At 37.0% G+C, this 16,735-nt stretch overlaps 1 protein-coding gene across 6 annotated transcripts in view; it reads right to left on the bottom strand.

Moving 5' to 3' along the window:
• The window catches only part of LOC121866629 (ubiquitin carboxyl-terminal hydrolase 32-like), a 67,633-nt gene that overhangs the window by 31,536 nt on the left and 19,362 nt on the right, over positions 1 to 16,735 (bottom strand). For 2 of the 6 annotated variants that reach the window (XM_042366365.1, XM_042366367.1), the window contains exons 8-15: positions 16,085 to 16,248; positions 9,031 to 9,198; positions 8,731 to 8,873; positions 8,108 to 8,308; positions 7,331 to 7,466; positions 2,753 to 2,893; positions 2,163 to 2,307; positions 1,779 to 1,957 (exon numbers count right to left, since the gene is read on the bottom strand). In XM_042366365.1, coding sequence (XP_042222299.1) covers positions 1,779 to 1,957; positions 2,163 to 2,307; positions 2,753 to 2,893; positions 7,331 to 7,466; positions 8,108 to 8,308; positions 8,731 to 8,873; positions 9,031 to 9,198; positions 16,085 to 16,248 — 1,277 coding nt within the window. The remainder of the gene's footprint in view (positions 1 to 1,778; positions 1,958 to 2,162; positions 2,308 to 2,752; positions 2,894 to 7,330; positions 7,467 to 8,107; positions 8,309 to 8,730; positions 8,874 to 9,030; positions 9,199 to 16,084; positions 16,249 to 16,735) is intronic. The other 4 variants (XM_042366368.1, XM_042366370.1, XM_042366366.1 and 1 more) reach the window with 3 other exon arrangements.

Genomic DNA, 16,735 nt, shown 5'->3' with positions numbered 1-16,735 from the left:
GTAAGACTTCAATTGGTGAACATTAAGAGGGAAGATTACATATCAATTTAATAGGACAAGTGATAGAGTACACTGAAAAACTAACACAGTTATGAGAAACTGTTGGCAGACTGACATGATACATTAATACTAGTTCACATTCACATATTTATGATCACCAGGTTTGCTCAAAGCAGCAACAGTCATAAAAAGTTACCTCACTGCTTCTATAAAAGGCCATCCTGGATGCTAAGATTCAGCTTCTTAGTTCCACAGCATAATTGATGGATTGATCATGGATATTCATGTTCATAGCTGAGTGTGAACTGAGCAATTCATGTGTTATCCAATCATTTCTTCTGGATTAAAACAGTGAAGTTGCCTCCATAAACTTAATACAAAAATTATCATGAAAAAGAATAATAATCTATTTGTCCAAAGTGTGGAGCACACTGTTTAAGATGATTCATCCAGCAGATCATGGACTACTAAATTCAATAATAGCCAGCCTCTCCACCTAAATTTCACTTATTCCTCCAAAACAGAATCACTTTTCAACATCTTAAATACTAATGTAGCAATCAACTTATGCAAGGGTTGTGTTGCAAGATAAATAAATAATTAATGTGTTATGATTAAGTGAGAGCAATATACTGTCATAAGGCTTGTTATTTCCTAGTATTCCCCATTGGCTGCTAAACTGGGTTGAAAGGTAATAAAGCTTGTTCTCAGTGTTATGTCCCCACCCTAGGGCGAACACTGTCAAGGAGAGTTATAACTCAGTCAGTGGGCATACAGGTCCACAGATTAGACTACTCTCACTTAAACAGTTCAACTCAATCCAACCAATTAATGATACACTATAAGATTTCCATTAAATCAATATATCAAATAAAACTGTTACTTGCATAAAGATAGCGTAAGATAGCACAAAACTTCTTGACTAAAGATATTATACGCAAGTCTGTGCCCTGAAGATGAACCTTAGTGTGTGTGAAATAGAACTTATGTCAGCTATATCAGATATTTAACACATTATTCCTCCCTCAAGCCAGGTACCAAGGTTTAATGATATGGTCTGACTACACTTACTAAGTTACTTCCTGTGAAATTGTGTTAACCAATGCCACAGCATTGGTTACACCATCCCCACACACTGATCTCAACCAAATTCAAAATGGATAGTTGCCAAACTTAAGTACACTTGCACCATAAAATAAGAAAGGGCATAAATTGCCCAACAATGATAAGAATGCCAAAATTGCATGCCCAAACTTTACTAAATCTCACATGTACTAAAACCAGGCATGCACTCAATTTTTCCCATAAGAGATAATGTGTCAAGACCAACACATTTACAGCAAGACATGAAACAGCTGGAAATAATGGGTTGATTCAGAAACACAGTTCATGGCTGATGATAAGTAAAAGTGAGGTGCACACAGTTGCTGTGATGTCATAACCCATTAGCCTTGAGTGAAAACTCCTGTTTTCAAGACACAATTTTAGGGATCTAATATCAGAAGGAAGGTGTAGCCAATCAATGACTTAGTCCTAGTTGCCAGTGTCTCAGGGTTACCTGGATTTTAATCCTATAGACTTGGTAGGACAATATGAGAGATACTAAGTCCCAGTGTAAAGTACAGTACAGTCAAAGTTAATTTTGGGAGGAAATAAGACAGAAAATCTAAAAAAAAAAAAAACGGACAATAAAACAAAATGACTTCCAAAAGGAAACGAGTAATAATTAAACTGATATCCTCAATTTCTAATGCATATACTGTAGTAGTTATTCTTACCTCATCTCTTACATACCACAGCCTTATATCCTCAATGCGTAATCTTAACTTTGTAGCCAAGTAATCATATACCTGCCGTAAGGTTGCCAAACGACTAAAGGCTGCAAGGTATGCTAGGTATCTTTTTGGAGGAGTTGTTGTGGAGTTTGGTAAGGATGTCACATAATATGGTGCCGAATCTGGTGAAATTCAACAATAAAATCAATAAATGCTACAGTATTAGAATGGATTAAAGTACTGTATTCTTAAATTGAGGTCAGCTTGAACTGTATCTTAAAACCTTTGATTTTTCTAACAAATTAGCCAATGCTATATTTCAACACTGCCACATTCAAAACATGTCATATCAAATTAGATTCAATAAGGAATGCACTACAAACTTACTAAGGGCTGCAGCCCCGTAGCCACCTACAACGCCCACCCAGGAATTATTTGGAGTTCTGGTTTGCTGTTGGACGTGTCGGAACAGCCGGAGAGTAACTGGATACAATTCTAATTCCACTTCTCCACTTGAACGTCCATGAATAACCTGGTGATCACTAAAGTTAGTCACATAAAAAGCAATAACCAAAACAAAGAAAGATTTCTTTTACCTCAGAGAATAAAATAATTAAAATTTGTGAAGGCGCATTACATCCTGAGTTTATGCATTTGAATGATTCATTTGTGAACAGTTATACAGGAGAAGGAAAGGGTGATATAATTTGTGTATCAGACTGTTACAACAGAGATCTCCAGTTTCTACATTAGTTTATTAAGGTCATGCTACTGTACAAAATACTAATTTTTAATTACTGTCAGCCAATTACTTTGTATGTGCAAGCATGTGTGTATGCATTTATGTGTGTATACAATCCAATTTCTGTTGGCTCAAGAGATCAATATAATATAAATCTAATACTGTAGCATAAATTTATGAAGTCTGATACCCTACTCAGTACTGTACAGAACTTTAAAAATACTGCAAAACTCACCTGTCTTGGAAGGGCAGGAGCTCCCCCATACCACTGCTGAAGGGCTTTCCAGAGGGTATCAGGCACTAATACAAAGTCACGGCCTTGAACAAGAGGTACATTTCGTTTCAACCGCCCACCCTCACCAGTTAAGAGCATTACCTGTGATGGACATGTTGTTAAAATAAACAAAAGAGATTGATTATAATAAAATTAGGTAACAGAGTGAATACAAATGGTCCACCTTCATAAAGCTTTACATAATATCCATTCAATCTACAGTGGTCCCTCGGTTAACGAACGGTTCGAGTAACAAACAAAACTTCGATTAACGAAATCCTTATGACAAACACGTTTTGTTGTGCATATCAGCTGATCGGCTAGTCCGCCAATACAGTAATCGATTCTATGTTTACATTCGTTTCCAGTGGAGTAAATATCAAGAAGGTTGTGCTCTTTAATATTTTTGCATGTTTTATATCAAAATTATTAGTCATTTTAAAATTTAGTTACCATATTGATAATATATGCAGCACAGGGAACTAGTTTTTTGTGCGCCCATCAGCCGCTTGACTCACTCACCAAAGCGTCTCTGTTTAACTTTGTTTACAGTGGAGGAAACATAGTGTTTGTTGGTCTCTTGAATACAGAGTATTTTTATGTTTTTGCATTATAATTATTGGTCATTCTGAAATTTTGTTAACATATTGATAATACTGTATATAGTGCAGTGCAGTGTTGATTTAAATAAAATAATCTTTAATTACAGCTAGTGAACTTAAAAAATTTTATTGGTAAAATTACTGCATCAAGCGTGAGTGAGAAAAATGCTTCCCCTCAATGTTCCTCTCCAAAAAGGAGAGAGGATTTTCATGTTAGAGAATCTGTCAGTCCAGAGGTTCCTGACATTACAGTATTGTGGAAGGAGACTCGTCTTCCAAGAAGCATTAAAATGCTCCTCTTCTCCCTTCTCCTCCTCCACCCCCACTTCTAATTCCCACCATCATCGTCAACCAGCAACATTCTACATACACACCTCAAAGTAAGTGCACTTTACTGCATTTTGTTTATACTTTGTATGTACTTTTTTTGTGAGCTGGAACCAATTACCCAATATCCCATTAAAATAATAGACTCGGTTAACGAAATTTTCGGTTAACGAACAACTCTGTGGAACGAATTGTGTTCGTTAACCGAGGGACCACTGTATATCATTATGTAAATATTTTAAAGGATTTCTCAATGAGAGCAGAAAATACAAAGCTCCTGAGTAAAAGTGCAACTTCAGTACAGGTATCTCTCGCTTACTGAACGGGTTCAGTTCCTGGAAAACCATTTGTGAGATGAATTTTTGTATCTCAAATAGAGAACAAGGGGAAAATGGGAAAAATAGGGGAGTGTATAATTCGGCAAGGCCAGAGCCCAATACGTGCCGAGTTATGAAGGTTTTACTAATACACTACACAATTACTGAAATTTACTACTAAACACATTAATACTATCTAGATGAAAACATGCAACTGAAAACATTAAGGAAAAGTTAAATTAAAGTTTAACACAACTTGCATAAGACGCTGGCTGCATAGCCTCAAAGCTCGCCATTGCAATGCAGTTCAACTGGGATGCTGCCTCTATCGACCCTTAGCAACGGGGTACCCATACTCCGCTCCCCCTCTCAGCGTGCTAGCTCTCACACACAAAGAAATGTTTATTCCCTTATGTTTTTGATGTTATGATACTTATTTATTTTACTTTTCTTTTGCACATTATGTATGAAGGATTGTGAGTGCATGTAGCCGATTAAAAAAAAATTGAGAAAGTCAAGTTTATCTACTTGAAATTACAAGTTGAATAATAGCCATAACATAGCTTAAAGCTCAGCCTGGTAGTAAGAGGACTCAGGGGATGTGACTACTATAGTATAGTGTTGAGTCTAACTTAGCATCAAAGCCAAGTGTAACACTTAAATATGCACACCATCATCCTCAGCTGTGAATTAAAACAAACGAACTGATATAGCAGGAGCAATAACCTAAAGGGAGGGCAGTCAGATCTCACAACTTTGGGTGGGGAATGACGGAACTAAAGACACGGGAGGGAGGGGGAGTTTGTTATGATCATTGAGTGACAATATGTCTCTGTGCATCTCTCCAAGATGGCTGCCCCAGCAGATTCCTAGGGGCATGCTATATAAAATTTTGCTTGGACCACAATTTTTATAGGGGAGGGTAGTTTTCTTTAACTAAGAAAGAGGTGCTAAATTAGGAAATTCGTATGTGAATTTTCATATCTTGAATGTTCGTAAAGCAAGGGATACCTGTATAATGCAGGTAATGGAATCAACAACTTCAGGATCAAGGTAAGTAAGTCAGGCTACCACATCTCCAACAACTGAGTAAACAAGCAGAATCTAGAGCTACAAATAGTAACAACACAAAGCACACCTTAGAACAGTGGGTCTGAACCTTTTTGGTTAGTGTACCCCTTGGCCTCAGTGTGAGACTCGAGTCATTTTATTTTTTATTTATTTAACCCCTTTGCCTCGAGTGTCACATATACAGTATGTGCCACCGAGTGTTTTCCATAGACAACAGGTGTCACGTACAGGTATATGTGATTTAGCATTTAAATTGCCCGCGCCCATCTGGTGGTGCAGAAAGTGGTTTCTCGTAGCTGATAACGAGTGTTGCAAACTGTGTGGATTGTTTTTGTATCCATATAAGAACACAGACATGTCAGTATGTTTCATGATGTCACAGAGAGCAGTATGAGATTTGGCCGCTGCCACGAAGTTGTCGAGGCAAGATAATTACTTTCTTGATCAAATGGATATTATTGATACTGATTCAGATGCTCTCTCCGATGATAGTGAAAGTGATTGTGAAAGGAATCTTTTGAAAGAAACAAAAGGTAGGGAGCATAATATATCATGTTCAAGTGATACTGACAAATCTGATCCCCAGCCTGGACCAAGTTCTTAAAGGAAATGGCATGGTAAGCAAAGTTCCTCCTTGGGTAGAAAGAAAAACCTAACGGCAGCACAGAGCATTCACCGAGAGAGAGAGAGAGAGAGGTTGTTCAATCAGATAGTCAGTCCTTTGTTAGTAGTCAGCGGGTGACACATGGAGCTGTTCGGCAACCCCCTACACTGCCTACAACATGTCCCATGCCTGCTCAAGGTCATGCTCGGTGGGTCTGGGATGAAACTCCTTTTACATCTTTTGTTTTTCCATTTGATGCAAGTAACTCAGGATTGACTGATGCATGCAGTGTGATAGATGAGTCAAATGAGCTAGATTATTTACTCATGTATCAGGATGAGGAACTTACAGATTTAATAGTGTGAGAATCTAACCGCTATTACCTTCAGATGAAAGAATCTAAGCCAGATTTTTGGGGAAGTGGGCATCAAGTTACTTGGAAACCAGTTACCAGATATGACATCTACATGGTTTTGTGCTTACTGATGCTTATGAGACATGTAAAAAAATACAGAATCAATGACTATTGGACAGTGGATGAGATTTTTGAGACACCAATATTCTCCAAACTCATGTCCCATGACAGGTTTTTACTAATATTACGGTTCCTGCATTTCACAGATAACAACCAAATTGACAAAAAAATGATAGGCAATGCAAAGTAAGGCCAGTTGTTGATCACATGTGTAGGAAGTATAGGGAAATGCTTACTCCATACCAAGACCTTTGTATTGATGAACGTTTATTGCCGTGGCGTGGTAGACTAGGCTTCTGGCAGTACATACCGTCAAAACGGCATAGGAATGGAGTAATGCAGTAAAATTGTTTGTACTATGTGATGCAAAAACTGACTACATTCTTGACTTCATTGTGTACACAGGGGCAACTACTGCCATAGAACGAGATGAGAACCTGGGTTTTTCTAGCTCTGCGGTCAAAACACCCATGAAAGATTACATGCAGAAATCACATAGTACTGTACTGGATACTATATTGTGATAATTGATACAGTAGCCCCACTTTGTTTCAGTACCTAAATGATGGAAAAACAGGTGCATGTGGAACACGTGCCAACCGGAAAGATATCAGACACAACAAGAATATTGAATGTTGTGATATTGAAATGTAGGCTGCAATTGTAGGTTCTTTGTACATTTTCATATTGGATGTAAATATTGAATCTTTTTCAAATTTTCTTTGTATATGAATTACTGATTTACATAATATATGAGCGAGAGAGAGAGTAAATATTTCTTGACTGCAAAATGATTTGAGGTAAGATATTTTAATTTTAGTGTTGTTTTTTAGGTGTTTATAAAAGCTTGACAACCCTTATTTAGAGAAAAGCCATATCCTACTTTATATTTGATTTGAAAACTGATATATGTGGGTGTTCTGCATGCCTCATCAATGCAACCACGGTATACCACTGAGTTCCAGCCACCAATGCCTGATTTTCATTATGAGACAGATATAAGGCCAATAAAAAGTAAAGCATTTATCTTGCAAATAATGTTTAAGAGATGGTTTTTGGACATTAAATAGGTTTGAAATTATATAAAAAAAAAATTTCTTATAAATTAAAATTTCAATGAGAAGATTTAATAGCATAACTTACTTTTGATGTGTTTGGCTCAACTAATGGAGAATTATCAATAGCAGGAGGTCGTGAAGGGACCAACAGTGGTCCTGGACTGGTGGCTGCCCGACGAGTTAGACGCGGGGAGTGACTTGGACTTGATGTACTACTGCATCTATTGATATTACACAACAAATATTATGGAAGTTTTAAATTACATTTTTTAACACTAGCTACCACATCAATTATCTTTATATAGTGGCAATGTTTACGGTAGTATTAACACAGAGGGTAAACAAAGGAGAAAGCTCTTATTAAGTGTAGTAGGTGCTACTGAATGAAGCCATGTAACCCTTACCAATGTATTCTAATCAAGTAATGATCTGACACCAGAATAGCTAGTAACAGTCAAGTAGTCAAGAGGGTTTTTTCTAGAAGCAAATTAAAGGTTTAAACAAATAATAGGGAAACAAATAAGGAAAATTTAAAGAGATGCAGTTTTGAATGAAGAATTAAAAAGGGATTAAACATTGAGGCACAGAACATGTTGAGAGAGTAAACATAGAATAATTCACTGAGTGTAATTATATGTGGGATGGGTATTTCAATTAAATGTTTTGTAACTAGTTGATGATGAGTAGGGGAACCTCTGCATATGCTCCTCTTTGGTTTTTTGGCTGCTAAGTTATGTAGGATACTAAAGACAAATAATATGGCATTAAAATATAAGAGAATTGAGGAGCATAAGCTTTTTACAGTTTAATATAAATCCTAAAAAAAGTTGTCCAATAAAAATAAAATATTTCTTTTATATACCTGTTTGCTTCATAATTATAAACTGAAAGATTGCTTGAACTGAAATTTTTACGAGGGCTGGATGCAGAATGCCCGTGACGTTGAAGTGTTCCCTGACGAGACCCTGATTGATCTAAGCGGCAAGATCCATCACTCTCTAGGCTTGTTAAAGAAATTGAGTCTGCACCACCTAAGCTGGCTATACTGGTCACTAGCACACTACTGAAAATAAAAGAAGTTATTGAATTCACTAATTCAATACTTTGTAGGGTTGGTAATGGCAAATGAACTGCTTTGAGGCCAAGTAATAAATGGATGGAAGTCTGAAAAATCATCCCAAAAAATAAATAAATAATAGTAATAACCATCCATACCCGGTATTCAATAAGCGTTAAAAAATATTTTCCAAAAGGTGGCTTATGCAGATTCATTTGCTAAAACCTAAGGTGATAAACATCTCTGAAATGACTGTCTCTTTCACTTCATGTGGTCCAATCCCAACACATGATCCCACCAATTAATCTAAGCATATTATAAATATATCAGAAATGATGCTGCATACTAAAAGAAGAAAAAAGAAAGAAAAATAAACAAATAGCTGTTTCACATCTTAAGTTTTGCTTATGACAAGGAAGACACCTTACCTGTTAGCATCAGAGGCAACAGTTCCCTCAGAGTTAGCAGACTTCTTCTGAAGTTTGGTACGCTTGAGAGAGCCACACTGAGAACTGGCAGGAGAGCTGCTATGTGATGATGGACTAAGGGAGCTGCTGTCTGATCCAGGTGTCTGCAAGAGAACCATGTCAGGTTATTTCACATGATAAATACAATCGGTAAAAATTCCTTCATCTAAACTTACATACAATATACTGTATAGTGTTTAGGTTAATATATATCTCATGACTTATGACAAGCATATCGGATACAGAAAATAAATAACTCACTTGGTGATTAACATAATCAAGCCACAGATTCCACCATTCCATATTAATGATATACCAAAATTGGCCAATAGTAAGTGTCTTGGTCTCTGCCCTCCTTAGCCACCCTAACACAATTTCTCCTTCTTCCGCACGAGTGCTGGGCTTCAAACCAAGTACAATATGGCACACCTACAAAAATATAAAAATATATATACAGGGAGTCCTCGTTAACTGTATGGGTCCTGTTCCTGAATGTCCATTTGTATAACAATTACATGAATAGGGCAGATTTTTTTTTTCATAATAATCAATGCAACGCATTTAGGGTCCTGGCCTGCCAAGTTATATTTGTTGGTTAATCTGAAATAAAAAAACAACAGATTAATACTGTACAGCAATACTTAAACCCATTCTAATCATATTATATATATATATATATATATATATATATATATATATATATATATATATATATATATATATATATATATATATATATATATATATATATATATATATATAGTTGTACCCCACTTAACGCGGTCAATAGAACCCAGAGGGTCCCGTGTTAAGTGAAATCCGCGTTAAGTGAACAACAGAACATATGGGATTAATTCCAATAGAAACCGGCCCGACCCCCAAACTCCACTTTTTGAAGACACATAACTATGTTGTAGTAAAAATAACATCTTAATTTTATGATGGTACATGCACACAATTAATACTTAAGAGAAATAGAGAAATACAGTCGCCAAGTTAATGTCCATTCAAATAATGGACTCAACTCCCTCCCCCTCTCACACTACTACTGCTGGCTCTTCCCTCTCTGAGAAATTTTTGGGGGAAAACCACTAAATTTTAATAAATAATACCTCAAACTAAAGTTAGGATAATACAATTGACATTGCTGGATTCCTTGCAAGACCAGGAATATTTTGAATATAAATGTCATATATTTTGCACAAAAGATAACATAATTACTCAGAAAATTTTTTTATCTAAAATTTGTATGTCTAATGCAAAATATATGATGTTTATATTCAAAATGATCACCAAATTATAAGAATTCTAGCAATGTAAATTATATTCTGGCCGGGTAATTTGTATGAATTTTATGAGCTAAAACAAATATCTTCAGTTAATAAAAAAAAAAATAATCTTCAGGACACTATCTGTCAATCAAAGTACCCCACCTTGCCCTCCCCCCTCTTCCAACCGCGTGGTCAGTCCCAACCCTCCCCCCCACCCCCCACCAATCATCCCTTCAAGAGAAGAGTGGGTGAAAAATTTAGATTTTAACATTTTGTATTAAATAATACCTCAGATTAAAGTTAGGATAATATAATTGACATTGCTGGATTCCTTGTAAGACCAGGAATATTTTGAATATAAACGTCATATATTTTGCACAAAAGATAACATTCTTACTCAGATTAAACATTTTATCTAAAAATTTTATGTCTAATGCAAAATATATGATGTTTATATTCAAAATGATCATCAAATTATAAGAATTCCAGCAATGTAAATTATATTCTGACCGGGTAATTTGTATGAATTTTATGAGCTAAAACAAATATCTTCAGTTAATAAAAAAAAAAAATATTCTTCACAGGGTAACAGATGGTCGGTCGGTCCCTCCCTCCCTCCCCCCCACCAACCGTCCCAAGGAGATGTGTGGGAAAACCAGAATACTTAACTTTTTTGTAATAAATAATACCTCAAACTAAAGTTAGGATAATATAATTGACATTGCTGGATTCCTTGTAAGACCAGGAATATTTTGAATATAAATGTCATATATTTTGCACAAAAGATAACATAGTTACCCAGAGAAAAAATGTTATCTAAAATTTGTATGTCTAATGCAAAATATATGATGTTTATATTCAAAATGATCACCAAATTATAAGAATTCCAGCAATGTAAATTATATTCTGCCCGGGTAATTTGTATGAATTTTATGAGCTAAAACAGGCAGTCAGGCAGGGTGGCGGGTGGGGCAAATCTAAAAATAGCGTCTCGAGCCGGACACTCACCGCGTATATGTGGAAAAAATCCGTGTTAACTGAAAGTTCAGCTCTGGCAGGCACCGCGTATATGATAAAACGTGTTAAGTGAAACCGCGTTAGGCGGGGTAATACTGTATATATATACGTATATATATATATATATATATATTTTTTTTTTTTTTTACGGGAATTAGTCCACCCGGGCACAGATCAAATGACCCACAACCGGGCCTGGGGGGCGAAAAACTAAGAACAGAAATAAATTGAATAAAGAAGAAAAAGGTTATACAGTGGTCCCTTGGTTAACGAGCGCCTCGGTTAACGAGATTTCGGTTAACGAGTTACCTTCCATAAGATTCTTAACTTCGGTTAACGAAAAATCCCTCGATTAACGAGTTTTTAACGAGCCGACCTCAACATGTTTTCGCTTGCATTTGGCGGTCCGCCAGCTGTAGTATTAGTCCGCCAATACAGTAATCGGTTCTAGGGCTTAAATTCATTACCATTTTAGCAAATATCAAGAAGTTTATACTATTCAATAATTTTAAGTTTAATATTAAATTTTTTAGTCATTTTAACAATTATTGAACATAATTGAAGGTAACGAAACTAGTTTTATGCGCGCCATCCAGCCTCTCAACACACCGTACAGGCATCAGTCTTTGTGTCTTTTCAGTGGAGGTAACATCTTGCTTGAGACTCTCTTCAACTAAACACTTTTTTCTGTGTTTGCAAGCAAATTATTGGTCATTTTGAAATTTATTTTACATGTTGACAATATATAATGCAGTGCAGTATTGACTTAAAGAAAATAATCTTGAATTACACCAAGAGAACTAAAATTTTATGGGTGAAATGGCGCCATGGGGTGACTCTCTTCCACCCCAATGCCTTCTCTTCTCCTCCACCCCCATTCTAATTCCCATCATCATCCAGGAGCCTTCTACATACACACCTCAAAGTAAGTGTACTTTTCTACCTTTTTTGTTGAATTTAGGCAATTTTCGGTGAGCTGGAACCAATTACCCAAAAACCCATTGAAACAATGGTTTTGGTTAACGAGCAACCTGCTGGAACGGATTGTGCTCGTTAACCGAGGGACCACTGTACTGTGTTAATCTACAACACGAAGATGCCAGAAAACCAGCTTTTTAAAGTGAGACAGATTGTATAAGTATGGAAACACAGAAGAAGACAGAGCATTCCACAGTTTGGCTGTGTGAGGAAAGAAGGAGGTACTATAACGGGTTATTCTTGTGTGGCCGACATCCACAGAGAAATGGTGAGCACCGCAGGCAAGACGTGTTACGAGCCCACGGCCTTGCCGGTGGTACACAGGATGCCAAATCCAACGAACATTGCCCGTTAAAGTACCTGTAAAAGAGAGAGAGTGAAGCAACATTGCGGCGAAGAGAAAGGGAAGAGAGATTGTCGACTAAAAGAGGAGAGTTAATAAGACGAAATGCCTTTGATTCCACCCTATCTAGCAGTTGGACAGATGAAGAGCCACACCAGACATGAGAGCAGTACTCGAAGTTAGGACGAATGAATCCCTTACATACCTGGAGCAACTGCTCAGGAGTGAAGTAGCTACGGCATCTGTACAGCACTCCCAACTTTCGAGAGGCAGCTTTAGCTATATTAAGGATGTGTGATTTCCAGGACATATTGGAGGAAATGGTGAGGCCCAACATATTTATTTCAGAATTTGGCAGAATGATAGCATCCTGAAATGTAATTGGTGGGAGATAGTCTAATTTAGAAAGTGTAATTGGTAAATATTGAGTTTCATAACTATTAAATTTAACCAAGTTTGTACCTCCCCATTCAGAGATGCTGCACAGATCCGCGTTGATAGAAGTAATGACAGCTCTAGAAACAGATCTAGTTTGAGATTTAGGAGGAAGGGGAAAATGTGAAGAAGAGTGAAGAGTAAAATCATCAGCGTAAGAATGGATAGAATTAGTTGTAGTGTGAAGTAAATCATTGATAAAAAGAAGGAAGAGAGTAGGTGAAAGAACAGAACCCTGTGGGACACCACTATTGGTAGAAAAAGAATGAGAGATTGATGCCTCGACAACAACTGCCATGTATCGGTTCTCAAGGAAGCTAGAGATTAGAAAACAAAGTGGGGGAGAAACCAAAAGAGGGAAGTTTAGATAGCAAAGACTTGTGCCATACCCTGTCAAATGCTTTGGAGATGTCGAAGGCCACGACAAAAGTTTTCCCATAATCCCGAAGAGAGGATGACCAAAGATGGGTGCAATAGGAGAGTAGATCACCAGTAGATCTCGCCTGCCGAAAGCCATACTGGTGATCCGACAAAAGAGAAAGGCGTTCAAGGTGACGGAGAAAATGGGAGTTCAAGATAGTTTCGAAAATCTTGGAGAGGGATGAAGTTAGGAATGGGGCGATAGTTAGAGGAATTAGAATGGTCACCCTTCTTCGGGATGGGCTGAACCAAGGCATGCTTCCAAGAAGAAGGAAAAGTTTGGGTTTTGAGGAAGAGGCGAGCAAGCACAGGGGCCAGAGCTTCATCACACTCCCTAAGAACACGAGGGGGTATTCCGTCCGGTCCATGCGCCTTACTCACATCCAACCAGGATAACACACAAGCAACCCTGCGAGTAGAGATTATAGGAAAGTGCACAGTTTCAGGGGTAGGAAGGATAGATTGGGAATCGCCTAAGGTGGAGAATAAGGTGCCAGAGATTGGGTTTGTCAAGGGGAGAGTTGGCGATAGAGTTATCAGGTCGGAAGAGAGGAGGAAAAGAAGGAGTGCAGAAGTTGTTAAAGATGTTTTTGGTTAAGGACCAGAAGGATTTACTAGAGGAAGAACTAGTCAGGACAGCGGTCTTTCTTTTTATAAAATTTCGCTTGGCCCTATGAAGAATAGTCTTACAACAATTCCTAGAAGTTATGAAAGAGGTGTGGGTAAAAGGAGGAGATAGTTTCATAGCTCGATATGCTCTATCTCTCATCCTGCAAGCAAGAGAGCAGGAGTGATCAAACCATGATTGTAATGTGAAAGTTTTGGTAGAAGATGGGATAAATGTACTAATACCACCCTGTATAACCCCAGCAATGCTGTCAGCACACACCGAGGCATCTCGAGTGGAAAAGTAACATTCATCCCAAGGATTGCCAGCTTGCCCTCCAATAGTGCCATAGTAGATGTTTAGAGGGGGTGGGGGAGGTGGTCGTGTCCAGCTTGATTTAATAGAAATAAGGTTGTGATCAGAAGACCCTAAGGGGGCAGAAATTGAGTATGAATAGTGTGAGGGGTTAGAGGTAAAACAAAGATCAAGAATGTTAGCAAGTTGATCGTGTCCATCAGGAACGCATGTAGGGTGTTTGATTATTTGTTCCAAATCATTAAGTAGGGAAAAAGAGGGTGCCTCAGCTCCACCTGGGTCATCCCTTGCAGAGACAAGCCACTCTGTAATGTACATTGAAGTCCCCTAGGTAGAGGATCTCGGTGTTGGGGTGTGTGGATAACAACGGCTCATGGCAAGAAGTGAGATAGTCAAATAGTTGGTAGAATTGGGAGAACAGTATAGGAGACAAAGAAAATTAGTCACAATTGGTAGAGATATTTTGAGCCAGATGACATCATAAAGGGAAGATTCAAGATCCGTGAGTCGAGCTATAGGTGTACGTGTGTTGCAGTAGGCGCATACACCTCCCTTAGAACGGAAGCAGGTATAAAGGTTGTAGTTGGAGACTTGAAAAGGTTTAGGTGAAGCTGATTTTGACAGTTGAAGTTCAGAAAGTAGGAAGAGGTTAATAGATGGTGCTCCACAGAAGGAAAATTGGATCTCAAGCTGCGAATGGTGGAAAAATGAAGAGTGAAAAAAGCCGATCCTCCAGCAGCCGTGGTGGCATAAGTTGAGGCCCCAGTAACTTGATGATGATCAGGTTGGCCCTGGGGTCCACAACCTTCCCGACCAGTGGGACCCATCCGAGAAGACCCCGCTTCAATATTAATATCAACTGACTTAGGAGAATAAAATAGAATGAATAAAAAAGATCAAGAATGAGTACGGATATATTTGTGGTGTTGTCAATAGTAAGAGACAGTTGTGACCCTGCAATTGTGTGTAAATGAGGCAGAAAGATATTGTATATACAATACTGTACAGTACATAATAAATAAGTTATCAGAACTGCAAACATATACAGACCAGAGGAATGTGGAATTGTTTATAATTCTATGGCAGACTCAAATTGTAGGTAGTAGACAGCTACCAAACAGGGAGGTGCTACCATCTGGGAAGATATTGGAAGCATAATGTGTTGTCTAATGGTAGACCCTGCTGCCATATGGCATCCCGAAAATTGTAATCAAGTCCCAGGTTGCTGATCTGACTTTCTGCCTCATTTACACACAATTGCAGGGTCTCAATTGTTTCTCTTACTACTTACAACATAACATACATATTTTGTTTCTCACTTTTGATCTTTTTTCATTTTTGTATTTCTTTATGGGTCTTTATTATTATTACTATTACATTTTAACCCCCCAGGCCCTGATGTGGGTGAGTGAGCTGTGCACGGGTGGGCTAATCCCCGTAAAAAAAAAAAAAAAAAAAAAAAAAAGTCCCGTGGCAGAGAATTACATAGGCAGAGGTGCACAGCTTCTGCTAGCAAAAATCACCAACCAGCATTACACCAGTAAAAACGAAAAAAACGAAAAAAAAGAAAAAAAAAACTTTGTATGAGAACAATTGCATTCTAGGAAGCAGTTGTTCAGACCCATGGCATTATAATTTGTTAAAATGAGTTTTGAAATAATGGAATTAGTGTTACAGTGAGAAAAATTGGTGTCATTATTATTATTATTTATTTAATTATTTTATTCTATTCTTCATTTTAGCATATACTGTACACATTGCATTATTGTAAGAATATTAAATATGTCTAAGTTTCATTTCTTAGAGAAATATTAAATATTTCTAATACTGTACAGTATGTTTCATTAAATAAGTTTTTAAACATTTAAAAAATAAATATTAACAAAGCATAAGCTACATCAGCACCTCTGAAGGTAAGAGAGAACTAACCTGGAATATAATATCAAGTAATGCTGTGGAAAGTGGATTGTGTAGCGTCCACATAAGATATTCTTCTTGGGTGACAAAGCCTGAGTTGTTTGGATCGTGGTTTTCTAACAACTCTCTTACTAGTCTCTGGACGCAGTCTGGGGAAACACCCAAACACACATCGTCTGTTAAAAAAAACATGAAGGCTGTTATGATTGTTTTATATGTAAAGTACATGCACGTACACATGCATGCATGCATGTATTCACTCACATATTGATAGGAATGAATGAATGAGTAAGAAACAATGATGTAAAAGCTATACAAAGAACACCCTTAAGAGATGATTACATTACTCATGAATGTTGAAAATTCACAGGTACTGTACTGCAGTACACTCACACAGCACAGTTCCTCATAAAACAATGCTTTGTATACAAAAGTCATTCATCTTTATCATTTTATTGCATCTGATAAGCTATCCAGTGAAAGTAATGATAAAATATGAAAATAAAAAATGAACAAGTTATTTAACATATAAATGATCATACAGTATATATATATATATATATATATATATATATATATATATATATATATATATATATATATATATATATATATATATATATATATATATATATATATATATATATATATATATATATATAT

The sequence above is a fragment of the Homarus americanus genome, unplaced genomic scaffold (assembly GCF_018991925.1).
Source record: "Homarus americanus isolate GMGI-L3 unplaced genomic scaffold, GMGI_Hamer_2.0 scaffold32583, whole genome shotgun sequence".
Classification (NCBI taxonomy): Eukaryota; Metazoa; Arthropoda; class Malacostraca; order Decapoda; family Nephropidae; genus Homarus; species Homarus americanus.
The sequence above is the reverse complement of the archived record's forward strand: the minus strand, read 5'-3'. Positions and strand labels throughout refer to the sequence as shown.